Here is a 20945-nt window from a genome sequence, read left to right on the forward strand (position 1 = left end):
CAAGGTCTCCCGATCTGACCCCCTTAAACTTTTATCTTTGGGGTCATCTGAAGGCAATTGTCTATGCTGTGAAGATACGAGATGTGCAGCACCTGAAACTACGGATACTGGAAGCCTGTGCTAGCATTTCTCATGCGGTGTTGCTATCAGTGTGTGAAGAGTGGGAGAAGAGGGTTGCATTGACAATCCAACACAATGGGCAGCACATTGAACACATTTTATAAGTGGTCATAAACTTGTAAATAACTCATGAAAGAATAAAGTTACGTTAAAACCAAGCACACCATTGTTTTTCTTGTGAAATTCCCAATAAGTTTGATGTCACATGACCCTCTTCCTATTGAAAAAACAAAAGTTGGATTCAAAATGGCCGACTTCAAAATGGCCGCCATGGTCACCACCCATCTTGAAAAGTTTCCCCCCTCACATATACTAATGTGCCACAAACAGGAAGTTAATATCACCAACCATTCCCATTTTATTAAGGTGTATCCATATAAATGGCCCACCCTATACATACATTAAATATCATATATTGGTAACTTTTGAATCATGAGATAAGAAAAAGAAAAATCAGTGCAATGGACCCTTAAGGCCTCTTTACTCAGGTCAACTGACAAGCAAACCATTTTTTCCTGATAAGTGCCAGCTCATCAGTGGAGATGATAGCTACTATGATCGCTTCTCCCCATACAGATTCATAGTTTCTGGGCAGCAGATCCCTGTTTCCATGATTTTGGGTGCTTCATCAACAATGATTTCACCTGATGAACGTTGATCAATTGAAACATTGATCGTTTATCTGATGATCGGTGGCACATTTTTGGGGGCATTTATTGGGAATAATCATTTGTATGAATGTTCATTCCCAATAAATGGCCTGATAATCTGCCATAGGTCATCAATATTAAACAGCTGGAACTCACAGCATTCAGTCTGTGCTTTTTCATAATAAGATTTTCCTCTGGTGGTAGCCTCAAACTGTCCAATCAGTACTTTTTCCTAGGATTTTCTCCTGGTGGTAGTCTCAAAATATTTGTTTTTTTTTAATAATAAGATATTTTTTTATCTATTGCTGTTCTTGTGTCCTCACATAATGCTTCTCTGGAAAAGAGACATGAAAGCTAGTCTCCTTTCCAAAAGGTAAGGAAAACTGAGTGTCTCATACCAGGAACCCAGCTTTTTCTGGGTGACCACCCTTTAGCAGAGCCAAGCAAAGAACATTTCCAGAAATTTGCTCATGTCTAATCTGTACCATGATGCATTAGGGGACAAATAGCTACTCCGTGTATTGCTGTATTGTGAGTTTGTGTCACACTATTTTCCGTTAAAGATGAAGTGGTGGCTTCAACCCATAACATACATTGTGTGATGGTATTTTGTTAACGTTTTTAGCTTTATCAGACTACTTTCATAGAAAATGCATTGCTTTGCAATCCTATTTTTAGGAAAGGAGTGTCTGTAGAGTCTTAGCCAGGGAACACTGTATTTCCCTCATTAGGTTTATTTCAAGGAAAGTTTTAGACTGCAAAAACATTAATGGAAATACGAAATATAATAGGTTTCCTGGCAGGCTGCACAGTCCTTTATACCGCCAAATGCTTAGAACAAGAGGTTATTCTGAATTCTTCATCTATAACCAGATCGCATGTCTCTAGAACATTTCCATTGAAACTGTAATTTCATTTAAAATACATCCACATAACAAATTGTAAAGGAGTGGTATAGCAATTTGTGGTTTTGGAATTGGAGCAGTATCCAATGAAGACGCGTCTTACAGGTTCTCTTTTCCATGCAGACTTGTTTTGACTGAAGACAAAAACAAGGCTTCTACTTCTGGTATTTGCAAAGAAAAACACTGCACGATCTCTGAACTTTAATTCTTGCGTGTAACCCGCTTAGATGTAAACACAACTTTCCATCAATTACTTGAGGCTAAAATTTTTTTTTTTCTTTTCGACATTTTCTTGCAGCAAAATAGACACCTAACTGGTATCAGACTCTACCTTTACATTGCCCATGCAATTCTTCCTGAAAATATCAGTGTCTCTCTTTTTTTATTTTTTTATTTAGTTTTTACTTAGACTTCATTTTTCCTGTGGGTATAATAAATGGTACTAAAACCGAATGACTAGTAATTATTGGTCTATCATGCTAATATATCTTCTGTGCAGGGGGCAGATAGGCCATAGACTCTACAGGGACACTTCCCGGTGGGCCGATGGCCACTGGGCTGCCTGAGTCCTTCTCACGGCCGCCAGCCAGGTAGGTCAGGATCTCACTCTCACTTCCTGACTCCTGTATTTAACTGTATTGCTATCCTGAGGCAACTGGAGTAGGAGGACAGAACGTGGCAGCGGGCCCTGGCCACCACAGAGGAGCAGCGACTGTAGAGGTATTTTGTGCGGCTTGGGCATTATTTTGTGATGCACTGTGGTATTTGGTTCTGCTGGGGTGGTATTTTGTACTGCAATATAATATTGCTGGCCTCGCCCACTTGTGTTGCCCTTTACTTCTGTCAATTTTGACCCGCCTACAACATGGGGCCACTTTCAGGTTTTTTTTTCTTCCAGGGCCACTTTGAGTTCCCAGTCTGCTCCTGCTTCTGTGAAAATGTCATTGCCAAAATGAGCTATCACTTGATTTATTTTGGACCGATTGTCCATAGATGTGATACACCCCTAGAGAGCTCTATATGTATTCTGGCCAAAGAGAGTACGTGAACAGATTGGCGAAAGAGTAGCAATAGTTGTGTGTCTATAGCTCCTGTACAAACATCTCCATTCAGTAGATTAGCAAACTAGGGGACTGCAGGATCAGGCTACACTGGGTTTATTTGTAATCCATTACCATAGAGACACAAAAAAATACTTTTTGCAAAGTTGATAATTTTTTAACTTTCAAATAAAATAAAATAATAAATCTAGTTGGGAAGAAGTACATAGGGGGTCATTTATGATGTGAAGTACACCACTTTTTGGTGTACTTTTGTCGCAGATTTGGTCGCAAAGGGGATTTGCAGTGAATCTACGACTTTTCTCCTGCTTACGCCACTTTTCCTAGGTGGCATAAAAAGGGTGTGTGGCATGGGCGGGAAGGGGGCAGGCCGGTTGGCCCATCTCATTTAACATTTTCTACGCCAGTTTTTTGCATAAAAAATTGCTTAAATCTGCGTCTACAAGGGAGCTGGCATAGGTTTAAGCTTGTTGTACGCTGCTGGAACATGCACCTAAGTTATGTAGAGGCCTGCGCCTCTACATAACTTAGGCACATCCACCGCCAGCGCAGGGGTATTAATAAATGACCCCAAAAATCATGTTGCAGCTATAGGATTATAGATTGCAACAAATATTACATACTAATTTCCGATTTTATGACGTGTTGTGCCGATGCTGACATAGCATAGTTTGGTTTGCATAAAAAAATATCTTTTTTATCAAAACAGCCATAAGGATGAATTTGGTAAAACCCCACTGTTTTTGGTGCAGTTTTCATGCATTTTTTGAACTACAAGCTAGAAGTGGATTCAAAAGAAATGGGAAATGTAAAGGAGGAAATTGTACATCTTCTTCCTGCTGGATCCAATGCTGGCTTTATAAAAAAAATAATAATAATCTTCCATAAAAACTGCAGTGGAGGATTGCCCCCAAAAATATTTCATCAGTTTTTTTGTTTGTTTTTTTAACCAAAGCAAGAAGTAGATCCAATAGAAAGGATATGTATGTGTCCTTAATATTTCCCATTCCTTTTAAATCCACTTTTGGCTTTAACAAAAAAAATATTTAAAAAAATGCATAAATAGCTGCACCAAGAACTTCAGGTTTTTTTTTTTTTTTTATAAATGCTGTGTTTGAAATCACCACCTTGTTTTTTCAGCATCTAGTAACTTTACTGTACACATGTCAGAAAATTGCCCACCCACTTGCTTTAGTAGTATATCTGAAAATTGCTCCAGTGGCATTTGCTTGACATCTAAGCATTTTTCTTCAGGAACAGGTAGTACTATAAATATGATAAACTCATTCTTCAGCTTCTTCTTATTCATGTTGTAGTTATTTAATTATAGACATACTTTTCTTTTGATGCTAGTTTGAATTTACACTTAAAAGCTTTCAAGTCAGAAATGTAACACCAGAATCATCTTGTTTGCCAGTGTAGACCTTGGTGGCAGTTCAACCTCTGAAACCCTTGCAGAATTATAAGGATAGACCATCAGTGTTTGTTGGTAGTTCAACCCCCGGGAACCAAGCAGAAAGAAGGGGCTGCTGAACTTCATCAAGACCCCTTAATTGTTCACACTGGCACAGCTACTTGTACATACAGATGGTTGTGCGTGGTAAAGCAGCATAGTCAAATGTAATCGGCAGGCAGAGGATGATCAAAGTCAAGAGATATGGTACATGGACAAACAGATAACCACAACTTCACTGGAACACTAGCAAGCAAGGAATCTAAAGCTCAAGCACCCCACCGCCTCCCCTAGTTGAGGGCAGCTTAAATACCCAGAAGTGACCTGCAATAGGATGGGAAAGACTGAGTCCTAGTTCACACTAACGTTTTTTTTGCGGGTGTACGGGCCGTTTTTTTGTGTTCCGTATACGGTCCGTATACGGAACCATTCATTTCAATGGTTCCGCAAAAAAAAAGGAATGTGTTCCGTATGCATTCCGTTTCCGTATTTCCGTTTTTCCGTTCCGTTGAAAGATAGAGCTTGTCCTATATTTGGCCGTAAATCACGGGTCGTGGCTCCATTCAAGTCAATGGGTCCGCAAACAAAAACGGAACACATACGGAAATGCATCCGTATGTCTTCCGTTTCCGTTCCGTTTTTTGCTGAACCATCTATTGAAAATGTTATGCCCAACCCAATTTTTTCTATGTAATTACTGTACACTGTATATGCCATACGGAAAAACGGAACAGAAACGGAAACACAACGGAACTCAAAAACGGAACAACGGATCCGTGAAAAACGGACCGCAAAAAACTATAAAAGCCATACGTTCGTGTGAACTTGGCCTGAGGGTGTACATTGGCCATTTAAGAGCTCGGGAGTGCAGGCCCTAAGGCAGAGGACCTGGAAGGAGAGCCTGCAACAGAGGAGCAAGGTGGCAGCAGGCACATGGAACGCCGGCAGCCGGACCCACTGCAGCAGGCAGAAGATAACCTCACCTAGAAGAAGTAACAATTATAACTACGTACATGAACATGAACATAACATGAACGTGTTAGGCTGTCAAGGATTGGTGGCAGTCCCATGTTTCAAACCAATGGCCGCTACTCAGAGCAGTGGCACGGGGGGAAATTGCTGGGGTTGGGTGAGATGTCTTACCCTGTCAATCAAGCAGCAGTGGGAGCCTCTTGAGAAGTGGGGACATTCCCTCGCTGCTCAACTTGTTAATGAACGTATTGATTTGTTTGTCTCGATTGGTGACAAATTCTCTTCAAATTATCTCAGAGACAGAAACACTAGGGCCAGTTTTATAGAAAGCCAATTAACCTATCAGTATCTTATGATTGTGAGATCAATTTGGAGTACCTACAAAGAGCAGACCTACACACATATGGGGGAAGCCTGCATATATTGTCCTTGATGAGATTTGAAACCAGGACCTCTGCTAGTTACATGTAACTGGTGCAAGGTGACCGTGCTAACCACTTTCAGGTTGTTTTAGAACAGCCAGTGTCTCATGTTTCTTAGGCAGAATGCTGATTACTGTAAATGGTAGCCTGTATTTTGCTGAGGGTACCTGAATTGCTGAACTCTATCTAGCTCATTATGATCACTGAGCAAGGCTAGATAAAATTAGCTCCAGTGGTAATGGTAGATTATTGCATACATGTGTTTGTGGGCTAGGGTATTCTAAATGATGGTGTCTTGTCTTCCTATGACATCACTTCCTGTATGTCATCACTTCCTGCATCCTTGTTATGGGCCAACCCCTTTTACACCTTTTGTGAGTAAATAAAAGTGAACAGACTGAGCAGGGCAGTTGCTCAGCAGAACTTAAATATGAAAACACCTTTGGCTGACTGCGGTTGAGATTTTTACCTTTCCTTACACAAAGACATTGGAAAGCGGATTACAACTATTAATATTTCTACAACACAGGGAACCCCTGCCAATTACATTTTAGGACCCCATACAGTGAAGCTAATCTAGACACCAGAAGTCAGGTTAAGTCAGGCTTCTGAGTTCATTTAGACCCCAGACCAGTCCCTCACCTAATTCATACAACAAACCTTACCTCTAAATTAATCAAAACCCAATCAGTGGTGGTCTGACACCTGGGACCCCTGCCGATCAGCTGTTTGAGAAGGCAGCGGCGCTGGCAGTAGTGCTGCGGCCTTCTCGCTGTTTACCGCAGGCCCAGTGACGTCACAACTTGTATCACTGGCCTAGACATGGCTAAGCTCCATTCAAGTGAACAGAGATTAGCCCCGCCCAGGCCAGTGATACTAGTCGTGACGTCACTGGGCCTGCGGTAAACAGCGAGAAGGCCGCGACACTTCTGCCGGCGCCTTCTCAAACAGCTGATCGGCAGGGGTCCTAGGTGTCGGACCCCCGCCGATCAGATGCTGATGATCTATCCAGAGGATAGATCATCAGTTTAAAAAAACTGCAGAACCCCTTTAAGGTAATTCCTAGACAAGACCACTAAATCAGATTACTAAATTAATATGACTTCAGGTCAGTCAAAAGAAAAAATCCTAGGTATTGACTTACTTCTTGCTTCTGACTTCTCTTGTCTTGAGGGCCCAGTACGCAGGTCCTGACCAGTCAGTGTACAGATGTTGTATACAATACTATGATGTTTTTTTGATTCAGGACCTTGTGTGTAATGCAAAAAAATGGTCAGGAGGACCTTGTGTGCAGGGTTGTGTTGAGCGAATCGAAGTATCTAAAGTGGACTTTGATCTGAATTTCAGGGAAAACTCAATTCGCCGCGAAACCCAGTTTCCTCTTGCTTCGTGGTAACAAATTTTCAATGAAATGGCAGTGAAAATAAAAATAAAAAATCATACTCACCTCATCCATTTGAGCGTGAAGAGGCCACCGCAACCATTTTGCTTGAAGATCTCGCGCAAAATCTTGTGCACAGTGACGTATGACGTCACCACACACTACACGAGATTCAAGGGAAGTACAATATTATTATTTTTTAAACTCATCAGCCCCTAAAAGGCCTAAATATTTACCTTAGATGCCACAATCAGTGATGAATGTGGCATCTGAGGGGTTCAATGATGTTCCCCGTCATTGCGTCTGCTAAATACAAAGAAGCAAATTTTTTTTTTGTAAAATTCGGTGAAGCAGCCAAATCGTATTTTTAACAACTTCGCTCATCTCTAGTGCTGGGTCCTGAAGGTCTAGTGCTGGGTCTCTAGTGCTGGGTCCTGAAGGGCAGAGGAGTCTGTAGCCCCACTGGACAATGTTGTTTGTGAAACTCCTATTGTTACTGCCAGGCTTCTTTGCACCATGCACGCATATATGTACAATGCAATCAAGCACAAATCCAGTCTCTCAGGGTTTCCACAGACCCCTAGCAGGGAAATGCTGCCCTTACTAGTTCACCTGTGCATTATAGAAAAAAATTATAGAAATATTTTTATTACTATTATACAAAAACTCCATTATTATAATATTATTCAATTTGTCTCTCAGTATGGGTGAGAAATGCATCATACTCCATCGGTTTGACCCCAGAAGTAGATTTTTTTTTTTTTTACCAAAGGCTAAACTATAATTTCTTTACCGGAGCTGCACACTTTAATTATCTGTATTTGACTTGCTATGAATATCTTTGCCAACAAGCTGAGATTGGATAAGGGGAGCAGTCTGTGTTCATTATGTAACAGAAGTGATCTAGTAAAGTCAGTAGTGCGGATGAGTCATGTCCTTAAATTTGATTAGAAGCCAAGAAACAATCATGAACAGTCACAACTTGAACAGTGAATTACTGTATTGCATTATCTTACAGCCCTGGCTGATGGTCATCCAATCCAGATAGGACTGTTCTTCAGAAAAAGGACTGAAATTGTGGATACTGTATATTCTTCTATGCCACCTATACGAATACTTTTTTGTCTGTGTCTCATGATCTCCTGGTTATTAATTAAAGTGGACTACTTTACAGAGCTGTAGGTACTCCGTGTGCCACCATATTCTCCCCTAGAACCAATACTCCTAGAGAATAACACTTCTTCAATATGACTTGTTGTTATGGTGGCATCCTGTGTTTGCTGCTGCTTTGCAGTTCCTGGCAGGCACAGTCACCGCTCTACTCACCTGCCCGCTCGCTGTCTGTTGGTCCGGTTCCGCCACAATCCCTTTTCCATCTCCAGTCAGGAAGGTTACCAGAATCCTCCTCCGCTCTCCACTCCATGCAGGCTGTGGCCTGACTCCTAGTGTCTGGATTTCCTCTGCCTGTACGGTGCGCTTGTGCTCGCTCTCAGATTATTGAAGGGCCAGAGTGGGCACACCCTAATTTACACCAGCTTATGGCAGATTTTGCTGTGGTATATAAGGCACCCTTCCCCAGTGGAGGGTGCCTGAGCAATATTTCTACTTAGTAGAGTCCAGCAGAGGTGCAGAATTCGCTTTTTTGTATTACCCATGTACCGTCTTCCGTATTTTGGATTTTGACTCTTTGCTGCTCAACCTGACCTTTGCCTGATCTCCGTGTTGACGCTGAGCTGCCTGCTCTGATTGTGGATTGTTCTTTGGACTTTCACAAATTCCAACCCTGACCTCAGTCTGTTACTGACTACAATTTGCTTGTCCCTTCAGTGTTATGCACTAGTGTCTCTTGACCATCGTGGGTCAGCTGTCAACCAGAAACTATACCAAGAGGACCAAAAATAAATTTGTGTGCATGAGCCCTTAGGAGTAGCACCAAGCCAAGTCTGGATGACAAAGTGGTTCAACTCCTACTGCCTATAGAATAATCAATATCTTGTCAATGACCCTGTCCGTAATCGTTGTAGAAATGAGTGTACCTCCTCTATAGCCATTCAGATGAAAATCTCTCCATAAGTGTTCATCACGTGTGAAGACATAATAGGCACAGTTCTTATCCTATCACATCTTTCATCCCGCCAGGATCACGCTGTCTTTCAGAACAAATACGAAACATAACATGTGTAGTGTGTTGTATGTGTATGATGAATACCAGGCTGGCATTAGAAGAATACAGTAGCACCTGCTTTCAGCACTGAGCTTCAGCAAAGCCATGCCAAGCAATAGGACAGCCCAACCATTTCTTGTTCAATTTCCTAATTTATTCCTGTACGGTGATGAGAGCTAATGACTATATTGAATTGCACATAATTGCAGTAAATAACTGCATTTGTCTTCAATCAGGAAAGTGATCTTTTGATGCCAAAACTCATAGGGGGAAGGCAGTGTGCATATTTTTCTACAGTGTTTTTTCTTGTGACCATTGACTTCAGGCATCAATCAATTAAAGAAACACTATTAAAAGGTGCCTATCAGCAGTTTTGACAATGCTAAACTACTGACAGCACTAGGTAGTGGCTGGAGAAAGCAGGACATACATACATAGTGTGGAGCTGTTATTATCATGAATAGTGAGAATATGAAGCTTTATTCTGCTAGATTCTGCTCCTACAAGAAGTGCTTTTTCTCCTCTGCATTAAAGGGGTTATCCAAGTTCTATAATGCACCCCATATGCCCGGGCCCCTCACAGAGGTTATACTTACTTAGCTTCCCGGACCTCACGACGCTTCTCATACCTCCGTGGGGGGCTCAGCCAATACCAGGACACGACGGGAACGAGCCTCCCCATCGCCACCTGCAATGCTGGGGAGGCTCGTTCCCGTCGCAGCCTGCTATTGAGCAGTTTATAGTTAAGTTCTGCCTCCAAGGCATTTACAGGAGTATAACCTGGCAGAATAAAGGTTCATATTCACTCTACTTTTGATAAATGCTCCACAAAAGGTATGTTTGCCCTACTCTCCCCAGCCCTTGGTTAGTGCTGTCAGCAGTTTACCATAGTCAGTACTGCTGACAGACACCCTTTAAATTAAAATGCATTTAAACCCATCTGACAGAATTGTGTTCGATATTCTTAAAGGGGTTGTCTGAAATGTTTTATTTATTTATCCTTAGGATAAGCTATCAATACATAATCACCACAGAAAGAAGAGGCACTTCAAGTTAAGCTGCAGGACCAGGCAACTCCTTTCTTCAGCTTATAGGAAGGAGTACCTAACGCACCATGCTGTGATGGCGGATAATTAAAGTCACAGACAACCCCTTCTATCAGTGCAGAATAGGGTCTGTTAGTGTATTCTCATTCAGAAAGGATTGTGTGAGCAGAATAATGATTTCTGAGTTGGTTCTCTTTGCAGATTGGAACATTTCCTAAATCTCTGATGTAGTCTGAGACACACCCCTGTCTCATAAGGCTACTTTCACCCTAGCGTTAAAGCTATCTGGCAGGCTTTTTCTGCAGAGCCTTTCCCTACCAGAGCCCTTTGACTATAATGGGTCCCAGAGGGGATTAGGCCTGTTTTTATACTCAATGGGGACTGGCAGTGCTTTGGCCCTTTTCAGCTATGCCGGATGTGATGAACTCTGCCAAATAGTTCTAATGCTGGTGGGAAACTAGCCTAAGTAATTCAGACTGCTGCTTAGCTGCAGCATGAGCTAATGATGATAGAGGAGGTGTGTCTCAGACTACCCCAGACTTCCTGTAGGCACTGTAGCTAAACTATGGTCACAGATCACAGCTCTGCTCTCATGGAGCGGAACTAAAAAGTAGCAAGGAGCAAGATCTAAGGAAAGTTAATAGATTTATCATCCTCTGTAGATGCCAATTTAGATGCCAATGTCCTGACTGGACAGTTGCTTTAAATTAATTGTCCTGAAGTTGGCAAACAGAGTGTTGTTGGCTTGGCTACATTCACGAATGGTCATTTATATGATAACTGACTATATGGAGTAATGTTAAGAACTTTTTTTTGGTGCTTGTCTGTTCAGGTAATTAAAAATCCTGTTGTTTCTGATATCTCTCCAGGTGAGCCGACCACATCCCGGGGACTCTTCTCTCTTGATCCTGTTTGTGATTGGTGGTGTCACTGTTTCAGAAGTCCGGATGGTTAAAGACCTTGTGTCAACTCTTAAACCTGGTGTTCAGGTACTATTATATTAATAGCATGTAAATTATATAATGCTTAAAGGGGTTTTCCAGGTGTTTAATACTGATGACCTTTCAATACCTGATCAGTGGGGTTCCAACACCCGCAGCCCCACTAGTTTGAAGAGGCTTCAGTGCTCCAGAGAGCCCAAGTTCTCCTCGAAGCGTATTGCAGCTCAGCCCCATTCAGTTGAGGTCACTGGCCTTGGAAGAAGCTGCAGCGCTCACTGGATTGCCGCGGTCTCTTCAAACAGTTAATCATGGGGGTGCCGGGCGAAGGACCCCCACTGGTCAGGTATTGATGACCCAGTCTGAGGTTGGGTCATCATTATTACACATATTTATGCAAAAGCTATGTAACATGGTAGTGTAGTTTATATTTAGATTCCTGTCTCTGTGAGGTAAACCACCTCCATTCATTTCTATGGGAATTCTGGAGATAGTAGAGTGCTGTACTTGGCTATCTCCAGAACGCCCATAGAAATGAATGGAGCGGTCACGCACATTTCAGTACATTTCACTGCAGGGGGTACTGGGCCCCTGTTCTTGTGATTGGTGGGGGTCCCAATGGTAGGACCCCCACTGTTCTAATAGTTATCCACAAGATAGGGGATAACTTTAAACAACTGGAATACCCCTTTAACTAGAATGCTGGGGAAAAAAAGTGTTGTTTGTTCACATGTACAGGACATGCTGAACACCTGGATAACATGGAACCCAGTTACTGCAGTCATCTCCTCACGTGGCTTCTCTTGACATAATAAGTGCAAACTGTCCAGCTTACCTAAGCATCAATGCACGGATGTACTGAGATGCAGGGAAGCACATGGAGAAACCCAGCAGCCAGTACTGCACAACATTACGTCTTTCTTAAAATTCCCATGAAACCCAACAAGATAAAACTAACAGGACGCGTTTCAGGCCAGTATTCTATGACTAGGGCTTGAAATATTTACACGTCTATTGTCCTGTATGATTTTTGTATGCAATACTGGCTATCACTGATCACTTGGGGTTAGAGAAACTGAATCTGCTTCTTTTTGAAAAGGCACAGCACTTATGCTTCCAGATTTGAATTGGGGATCATGCACATTGCTGTAAGTGTTTTGCAGTCCACAAATTGCAGATCTGCAAAACACCGACCCCAACGAAGTGCATGCCACCGTTTATAGTTTTTTTTCACTTCTTTAGAAATGTCTCATGCTTGTCTGCAAAATGGACAAGAATAGGACATGTTCTATTTTTTTGCTGGGCTGCGGAACGGACTTACAGATACGGACAACATATGGTGTGCTGTCCCCCTCTTTTGCTGCCCCATTGAAGTGAATGGGTCCGCATCCAAGAAAATGAAAGAAAGAAACTACGGTCATGTACATGAGCTCTTAGCTAGTGTGGTCATACAATTCTATTCTAATGGTGCCCATACACCTTCAATAGCCATTGGCTACGTGCTTGTTTGGATGACCGCTATCTTCCCCGACTACCCCATACGCATATACTCTCAGTTTTCAATGGTAGGAGCGGAGAAAGCTGCTGCCAGACACTTTTAGTGGCAGCTTATCTACTGGAGAGCAGAATGGGACCTCTTACTTGTTTGTTCACCCCACCACTCCCTTCACCCCAGTTCAGGAGGCCCAGTGCTTTATTGTCCCCCCTAGCATTTTCTATAGATAAGAAGGGAAATGTAACCTATGAGGATGATATGTCAACTCTAGAGAGAGACTCCTTCAATACTAGAGACAGCTAGAATGCTTGATCACCTGAAAAGGGAAGATTTACAATCTGTCACATATTTGTAAGAGATCTGGCAGTGTAAAGGTGCTACAGATTGGCCGATAATTGAGTGAAATGCTTGTTCATCAAGTAACAGGATCCTTGGTGCGGACATCTAAATCATTGTTTGCCGGCAGCCGAACGTGCCATCTAAACAGCACTCTGCTGCCGGCAAACAACAATTCTCTATGGGGGCGAGCAATGTCAATAGTGATTGCTCCTCTCCATACTGTGGAGGAGATTGCTGCATTTCAATGCAGTGGCCACCTTCACTGACGAGCAGACAATTGCCGGGAAGGAACACTTCCTTCCCAACAATCTTCTGCTCGGTTGAGCCGTGCAAAGGGACGTTTATGTTGTATCTGTTCTGTACAAGTTTACCGTGTTTAAAGACCGTCACGTTCCCTGGCAAATAATGCATAATCCCTTTGACTATGTTAATCGCTAAAATGGGCCTGAGCTCTGGGGGAGGGTTCCTCCTCACATCCCTGATGGGATTAGAAGCTGGAAACATTTTTCTGTTTTATGAATTCCATAGAAGACATTTGTGACAAATCTAAGTGTAGATAGAAGCTACTAATTTAAGGATTGGCGTAATTCCATGGAATAAAAATAGAAGTACTCCATTCCTAATCCCCGTGATTGAATAGGTTTAGCAAAATGTTGCTTTTTCAGATGTCTCTGCCCGTGACACTTTCACACCTCTGCCCTTGGTGTCAAGAAATTTTCGGATCACTTTGTAATTGAAGAGTGAAGCTTATTTTAGTCATTATTTCTGGCTATGAGCTTAGCCCATGCTATGGTTTAATGGAATTAACTAGATATGTATTAATGCTCTTATTCCATTTTAAGATAGGAAAGCCCATTAGCCTTATCAGGAATGTATGCAGTTTTCTCCCTTATTTGATGCAGCAGGGAATCTAGATAAGCCTGTCTTTACATGGAAGGTGGTTATTTTACAGGTCCATATTTTATCTGTACATAATGTGGGGATGACACCTGTCGCTTTAGTACAGCTCAGACAAGATATGACATGGGCAACCAAATGATTAATGCATTGATGAGGTTTTCTGATCTTTGCTCTTCCTATCTCTCTCATTCCCATGAAAGACTTGTCTTTTCTTGTTTTAATATCCTCTTTTAGAAAATGTTATCAGTTTAAACTAATCATAAGATTGTAAGGTTTTTGTCCCACCATTTCAATGATGTACACATCCATGCAAGCTTGAAATGACAAAACATGGCCATACACATGATATACGTATTTCTCCTGACTCTACCATACAGTGCTCAAATAATACTAATATCTAGTGACTGATTAATCATGTTTATTTCAATGGCGGAAGGGTGGTCATTTCTTGTGGGAACATACAATTATGCATGTTCAAATCTAAGTTGGCCTTATGGTTCTGTGTCTATTTGGATTGTCTTGCACCCAAGCCTTGTGACCACCAAAAATCTTAAAGGGACACTTCTATCAAATTTTTATCACATATTATAAAACGTATATGTGTATTTTTATTTTTTTTTATTTTTTTTACAACAAAAATAATGGATTTTTATGGTTATCGTTTTTTGAAGTCACTCCACGTATACTACTTCCTGTCCTGGCTCTTTGACTTCCTCTTTGTTTGGACGTTTACCAAAGAAAGAGTCTCACTTAGGACACGTGTCATTAAAAAATGACCTATTGTTTAAATCACCTTTTTAAGCTTAACATATTTTTAAAGAATTTTGGGTAAAATTTTATTTTTCATTTTCCATGTCAATATCTATGTTTAAAGAAAAACATAAAATCCTGCAGTTTTCGTACTGGCCGCTAAAGCTTATATTAGATGAGTGGATAATCCAGGTAATTGTCCTGAAGGAAGCACCCTTTCCAGATCTGCTCCAGAGTATGTGGTGGAGCGATCGTTAATGCCATCACTCGTCCCCAAACTGATGCTGGCAGAAGATCGTGATTAGACAGCACTATGATGATTTTTAAACCTCCTGAAAGATTCCAATTGCCCGATAAACAAGCGGCTGCTCCTTCATCGGGTAATCGGCGGCAGTATTACACTGCCAGATCGTTGCTAACAAGCGTTATTACGAATGCTTGTTTTGCAATGATCTGTACAATTATCTGCCCGTCTAATATAAGCTTTAGCCTAATAATAGGGGCCACTTCTTAGTCTGTACAGATCACTTTACTGCAGTTACCTGCTTATCTATACACAGATGTGATATCATTACAGGCAGAATTAGAATGACAGATAAGACAGGATTCAACATTCACAATAGGTGATTGTCAAGACTTAACTATTCTTTCCTTGTATACCTTTTATCCTCTTATGCAGTTGAGCTTCTAGGCAGCCATTTATGCAGTTTATGCTAGCCCCATGACTTCAAACTTCCAACTAAGCCATGAGCAGTATCTACGCCTGATGTGTTTTGGCATGTTTGGCCATTGAAGTCTGTAGACGCATTAGATGGAAATGTCTGGAGATTCCCCGAAACTCGTATATGCCGACCATTGACCACAAACTTAGCCTTATTTTCATTGACCCATGTAATGATCCCAGATGAAAATTAGGGGACAGAAACTGGTTTTATTATTAGCATGGAGAGGGGAAAAAAGGTGTTCCCATCACTCTTGGATATATTTCAGATTGTACATTACAAGGTTATATTTCCTTAGTAAGAATGCATATAATCTGCACATGTAATAAGCTGGTAATTTGTGTGCCCTCTGGCAAGGATTGTACAGTTCAATTTTACATTGAAGCCATGACATATTAAATAAGATATTTATTTGCAAATATGCATTCTTTTTGAAGTTCTGCAGTGGAATCGGCTGGCTATTCACCAAACTTAGTCATGTAACCAGATAGATAGGTAGATGTGTATATATATAATGCAAAAGAGAGTTAAACCAGCACCTTCAAACCATGTATAAAGGAAGTTCAGGTGCACGCTACCATGGCTGCAATACAAAAGCAAACAAGGACTACAAGTATCAGCACACTGCTTTATGCACAAGACATATGCAAACATTGTATTACTGCTATACCTACTATATGCAAATTAGAAGCTCTTTGTGCACATTTTTTTTTATCAAAAGTGTGTTGGGCCCATCTACCAGCGACAAGGTGGCTTCTAACAGACGGGACCTACACTAACAATCTTGCCTCTATTGGGCTTTGGCCTACAAAATTCAGGGCAATGTAGAATTCAGCTAGGAGATACTCTGGGGGGGATGGGCAGGAGGGCAAGACAATAAAAAAAAAAATAGTTAGACCAGCACCGCCAAACTCTGTATAAAAAGGGAGTTCAGGTGCACGCTACCATGACTGCAATGCAAATACAAACAAGGACTACAAGTAGCTGCACATTATGCACAAAGACACATGCAAACATTGAAAATATATCTATCTATCTGCACCCTCTTTGAATTCTATGGTTTTACATTTCAGGACATAGTAAAAAGAAAAAAAAACTAGTCTTTAAAAGGTCTTAACATTAGGAAAAGACAACCTCAGGTGAACTACGCACAACATTCCACCATGCCATTATTATTCCACAAAAATGAAGCCAAAATGGAAAAGCCATGTGTGATAAACTAAGTGCACGTACAGTAAGTACACCCAGTGACACCCAATGAATCAATAGCTTGCGGAACCGCCTTTAGCACAAGTAACTTGAAGTAATAGTTTTCTGTGTGACTTTATCTGTCTGTCACATAAACCAGATAGTAACACACATCCTTTTTCTAATCTGATTTTATTTTCTGATTATATATTTTTTTTAATTCTATTTCCTGAACATGGTTATGGGGGCGGCCATATTGCCTGAGCTGTTCTTAACAGCATTTACAAAACATAAAAAAATTGCTTTATGGCAGCCCCATGGGCCATAGACACAATCGCAGCTTATTTACTCCCTCCTTATACAATGACCTCTGCACAGGTCACAGAGCATGCCTAGTAATCTCTCCCATAGAAGTCAATGGGGACCTCATTGACTTCTATGGGAGAGATTACTAGGCATGCTCTGTGACCTGTGCAGAGGTCATTGTATAAGGAGGGAGTAAATAAGCTGCGATATGACCTATTGTAAATGGTGGATCCTGTCTTATCTATTCACTGAGGTGATATCTCCTTATCATTACAGGCAGGATTAGAATTATATATGACTACAGTAAAGTGATCTGTACAGACCAAGAAGTGCTGCCCATTATTAGGGTTAGTGGCCAGTGTGAAAACTGCAAGAGTTTATAGTTTTTGTTTATATAGATATTGACATTGAAAATTAAATATAACCATCAAAAATTCTTAAAAAATTGTGTTAAACTTAAAAACGTGATTTAAACAATAGGTCATTTTCTGAGGACTCATTTCCTTTAAGTTCCTGCCACAACATTTCATTTAGATTAAGGCCTGGAATTTGACAGGGCCATTGCAATACCTTGATTCTTTTTTTTCAGCCATTCTGTAATAGATTTGCTGCTGTGCTTGGAATCGTTGTCCTGTTGCATGACCCATTTTCGGCCAAGCTTTAGCTGTTGGATAGATGGCCTCACATTTGACTCTACAATACTTTGGTATACAGAGGAGTTACTCAGTGACTGCAAGGTGCCCAGTTCCTGTGGCTGCAAAACAAGCCCACATCATCACCCCCTCCACCACTGTTCTTGACAGTTGGAGTTGGTATCATGTGTTTGTGATTATATTCTGTGTTTGGTTTTTGGCAAAGATGGTGCTGTGTATTATGGCCAAGCATCTCCACTTTGGTTTCAAAGTACAGTACAGACCAAAAGTTTGGACACACCTTCTCATTCAAAGAGTTTTCTTTATTTTCATGACTATGAAGGCATCAAAACTATGAATTAACACATGTGGAATTATATTCATAACAAACAAGTGTGAAACAACTGAAAATATGTCATATTCTATGTTCTTCAAAGTAGCCACCTTTTGCTTTGATTACTGCTTTGCACACTCTTGGCATTCTCTTGATGAGCTTTTTTTGCAGTGTGTCAGAGCGTTGCACATTCTGACCTTGGGTTGAATTGACTGGGACATCTACTCCTGGGAAGATTGTCAATTGTCCTGAATGTATTCCACTTGTGAATGATCTTTCTCACTGTGTAATAATGGAGTTAAAATTGTTTTTGACAGGGTGTAATTTGTCACGTGTTGTGCATCTGAGTTTGTAGTTACCTAATTTTAAGACCTTCTAAGTACCAGATGTTGTTTTGCATTATGTACTGATACCTAAAACCATAAAATTCAAAAAGGGTGTACTTTGTTTTCTCATGACTGTGTATATACAGTAGTGTGCAAAACTTTTAGTCGTGTGGGAAAATTCGCCAAAGTAAGAATATTTTCAAATATAGAAGTGTTCATAGTTTGTTTTTAATCAATTAACAAAGCAAATTAAATGAACAAGTGAAATCCAAATCAAACCAATATTTGGTGTGACCACTCTTTACTTTCAGAATAGCATCAATTCTTCTAGGTTCCTTTGTGCACAGTTTTGGAGAATTGACCACAGATCTTCTGTGAATGTAGACTTGTTCAGATCCTTCTCTCTCTTCATGTAATCCCAGACAGATTTAATGATGTTGAGTTCAGATCAGAATGTCCCTCTTCATTATATCTGTTCTTTTCTACTCCATATGTACAGTCGTGGCCAAAAGTTTTGAGAATGACACAAATATTAGTTTTCACAAAGTTTGCTGCTAAACTGCTTTTAGATCTATGTTTCAGTTGTTTCTGTGATGTAGTGAAATATAATTACACGCACTTCATACATTTCAAAGGCTTTTATCGACAATTACATGACATTTATGCAAAGAGTCAGTATTTGCAGTGTTGGCCCTTCTTTTTCAGGACCTCTGCAATTCGACTGGGCATGCTCTCAATCAACTTCTGGGCCAATTCCTGACTGATAGCAACCCATTCTTTCATAATCACTTCTTGGAGTTTGTCAGAATTAGTTGGTTTTTGTTTGTCCACCCGCCTCTTGAGGATTGACCACAAGTTCTCAATGGGATTAAGATCTGGGGAGTTTCCAGGCCATGGACCCAAAATGTCAATGTTTTGGTCCCCGAGCCACTTAGTTATCACTTTTGCCTTATGGCATGGTGCTCCATCGTGCTGGAAAATGCATTGTTCTTCACCAAACTGTTGTTGGATTGTTGGAAGAAGTTGCTGTTGGAGGGTGTTTTGGTACCATTCTTTATTCATGGCTGTGTTTTTGGGCAAAATTGTGAGTGAGCCCACTCCCTTGGATGAGAAGCAACCCCACACATGAATGGTCTCAGGATGCTTTACTGTTGGCATGACACAGGACTGATGGTAGCGCTCACCTTTTCTTCTCCGGACAAGCCTTTTTCCAGATGCCCCAAACAATCGGAAAGAGGCTTCATCGGAGAATATGACTTTGCCCGAGTCCTCAGCAGTCCATTCACCATACTTTCTGCAGAAGATCAATCTGTCCCTGATGGTTTTTTTTTGAGAGAAGTGGCTTCTTTGCTGCCCTTCTTGACACCAGGCCATCTTCCAAAAGTCTTCGCCTCACTGTGCGTGCAGATGCGCTCACACCTGCCTGCTGCCATTCCTGAGCAAGCTCTGCACTGGTGGCACTCCGATTCCGCAGCTGAATCCTCTTTAGGAGACGATCCTGGCTCTTGCTGGACATTCTTGGATGCCCTGAAGCCTTCTTAACAAGAATTGAACCTCTTTCCTTGAAGTTCTTGATGATCCTATAAATTGTTGATTGAGGTGCAATCTTAGTAGCCACAATAGCCTTGCCTGTGAAGCCATTTTTATGCAACGCAATAGTTTGCAGGTCACCATGATTAACAATGGAAGAACAATGATTTCAAGCATCACCCTCCTTTTAACATGTCAGGTCTGCCATTTTAACCCAATCAGCCTGACATAATGATCTCCAGCCTTGTGCTCGTCAACATTCTCACCTGAGTTAACAAGACGATTACTGAAATGATCTCAGCAGGTCCTTTAATGACAGCAATGAAATGCAGTGGAAAGTTTTTTTTGGGATTAAGTTAATTTTCATGGTAAAGAAGGACTATGCAATTCATCTGATCACTCTTCATAACATTCTGGAGTATATGCAAATAGCTATTATAAAAACTTAAGCAGCAATTTCCAATATTTATGTAATTCTCAAAACTTTTGGCCACGACTGTACTCTAAACGTCATTTAGAAAGAATGGATTTCTTCAAAATGGTGGAGATATCACTAGATATACAAACTTATTGAGAAGATTTTTTCTAAGCCAGCCTTCATCCCCTGTGAGGTGGAGAGAGAGATGCTCCTAATTAATGCCTCTTAATAAATAAGGTGCATCTCTGGCCTTCTATGTGCCAGAAAGTCAGATTTACTCCAGCTCACAGACAGTTTCTGGCATTACTTAAAGGGAACCTGTCACCGGAATTTTGGGTACAGACCTGAGGACATGGGTTGCTAGATGGCTGCTAGCACATCCGCAATACCCAGTCCCCATAGCTCTGTGTACTTTTATTGTGTAAAAAAAACGATTAGATACTTATGCAAATTACCCTGAGATGTGTCCTGTCCCTGACTCATCTCACATACAGGACTCATCTCAGGTTAATTTGCATATGTATCAAATCGGGTTTTTTTTACACAATAAAAGCACACAGAGCTATGGGGACTGGGTATTGCGGATGTGCTAGTGGCCATCTAGCAACCCATGTCCTCAGCTCTATACACAAAATCCCGGTGACAGGTTCCCTTTAAAGTACATTTTCTGGACTGCATGGGACCTCACCCCTCCTGCTAAGCCAAACCTTTTTTCTCTCACTGCTTTCAAAACATTTTAAGAAATGCTAAAATTATTCTGCAAATAATGACAAGCAACTTATTTTTTAACTTCTTTGCGCCAGGTTCCTGCATAGTCATCTTGCCTGGCTCTGTCAATCAAGAAGGAGATGGAGGGACTGTCAGAGGAAGCAGGAGAAGCAAGGGTGCACAGA

At 41.1% G+C, this 20945-nt stretch overlaps 1 protein-coding gene across 1 annotated transcript in view; it reads left to right on the top strand.

Annotated features, from left to right (window-relative positions):
• Window positions 1–20945, top strand: part of SCFD2 (sec1 family domain containing 2) — a 590379-nt gene that overhangs the window by 552513 nt on the left and 16921 nt on the right. The window contains exon 8 of the mRNA XM_040418874.1: window positions 11044–11163. Within this exon, the coding sequence (XP_040274808.1) occupies window positions 11044–11163 (120 nt within the window). The remainder of the gene's footprint in view (window positions 1–11043; window positions 11164–20945) is intronic.

Source organism: Bufo bufo, chromosome 2 (assembly GCF_905171765.1).
Source record: "Bufo bufo chromosome 2, aBufBuf1.1, whole genome shotgun sequence".
In the NCBI taxonomy this organism is placed as follows: domain Eukaryota; kingdom Metazoa; phylum Chordata; class Amphibia; order Anura; family Bufonidae; genus Bufo; species Bufo bufo.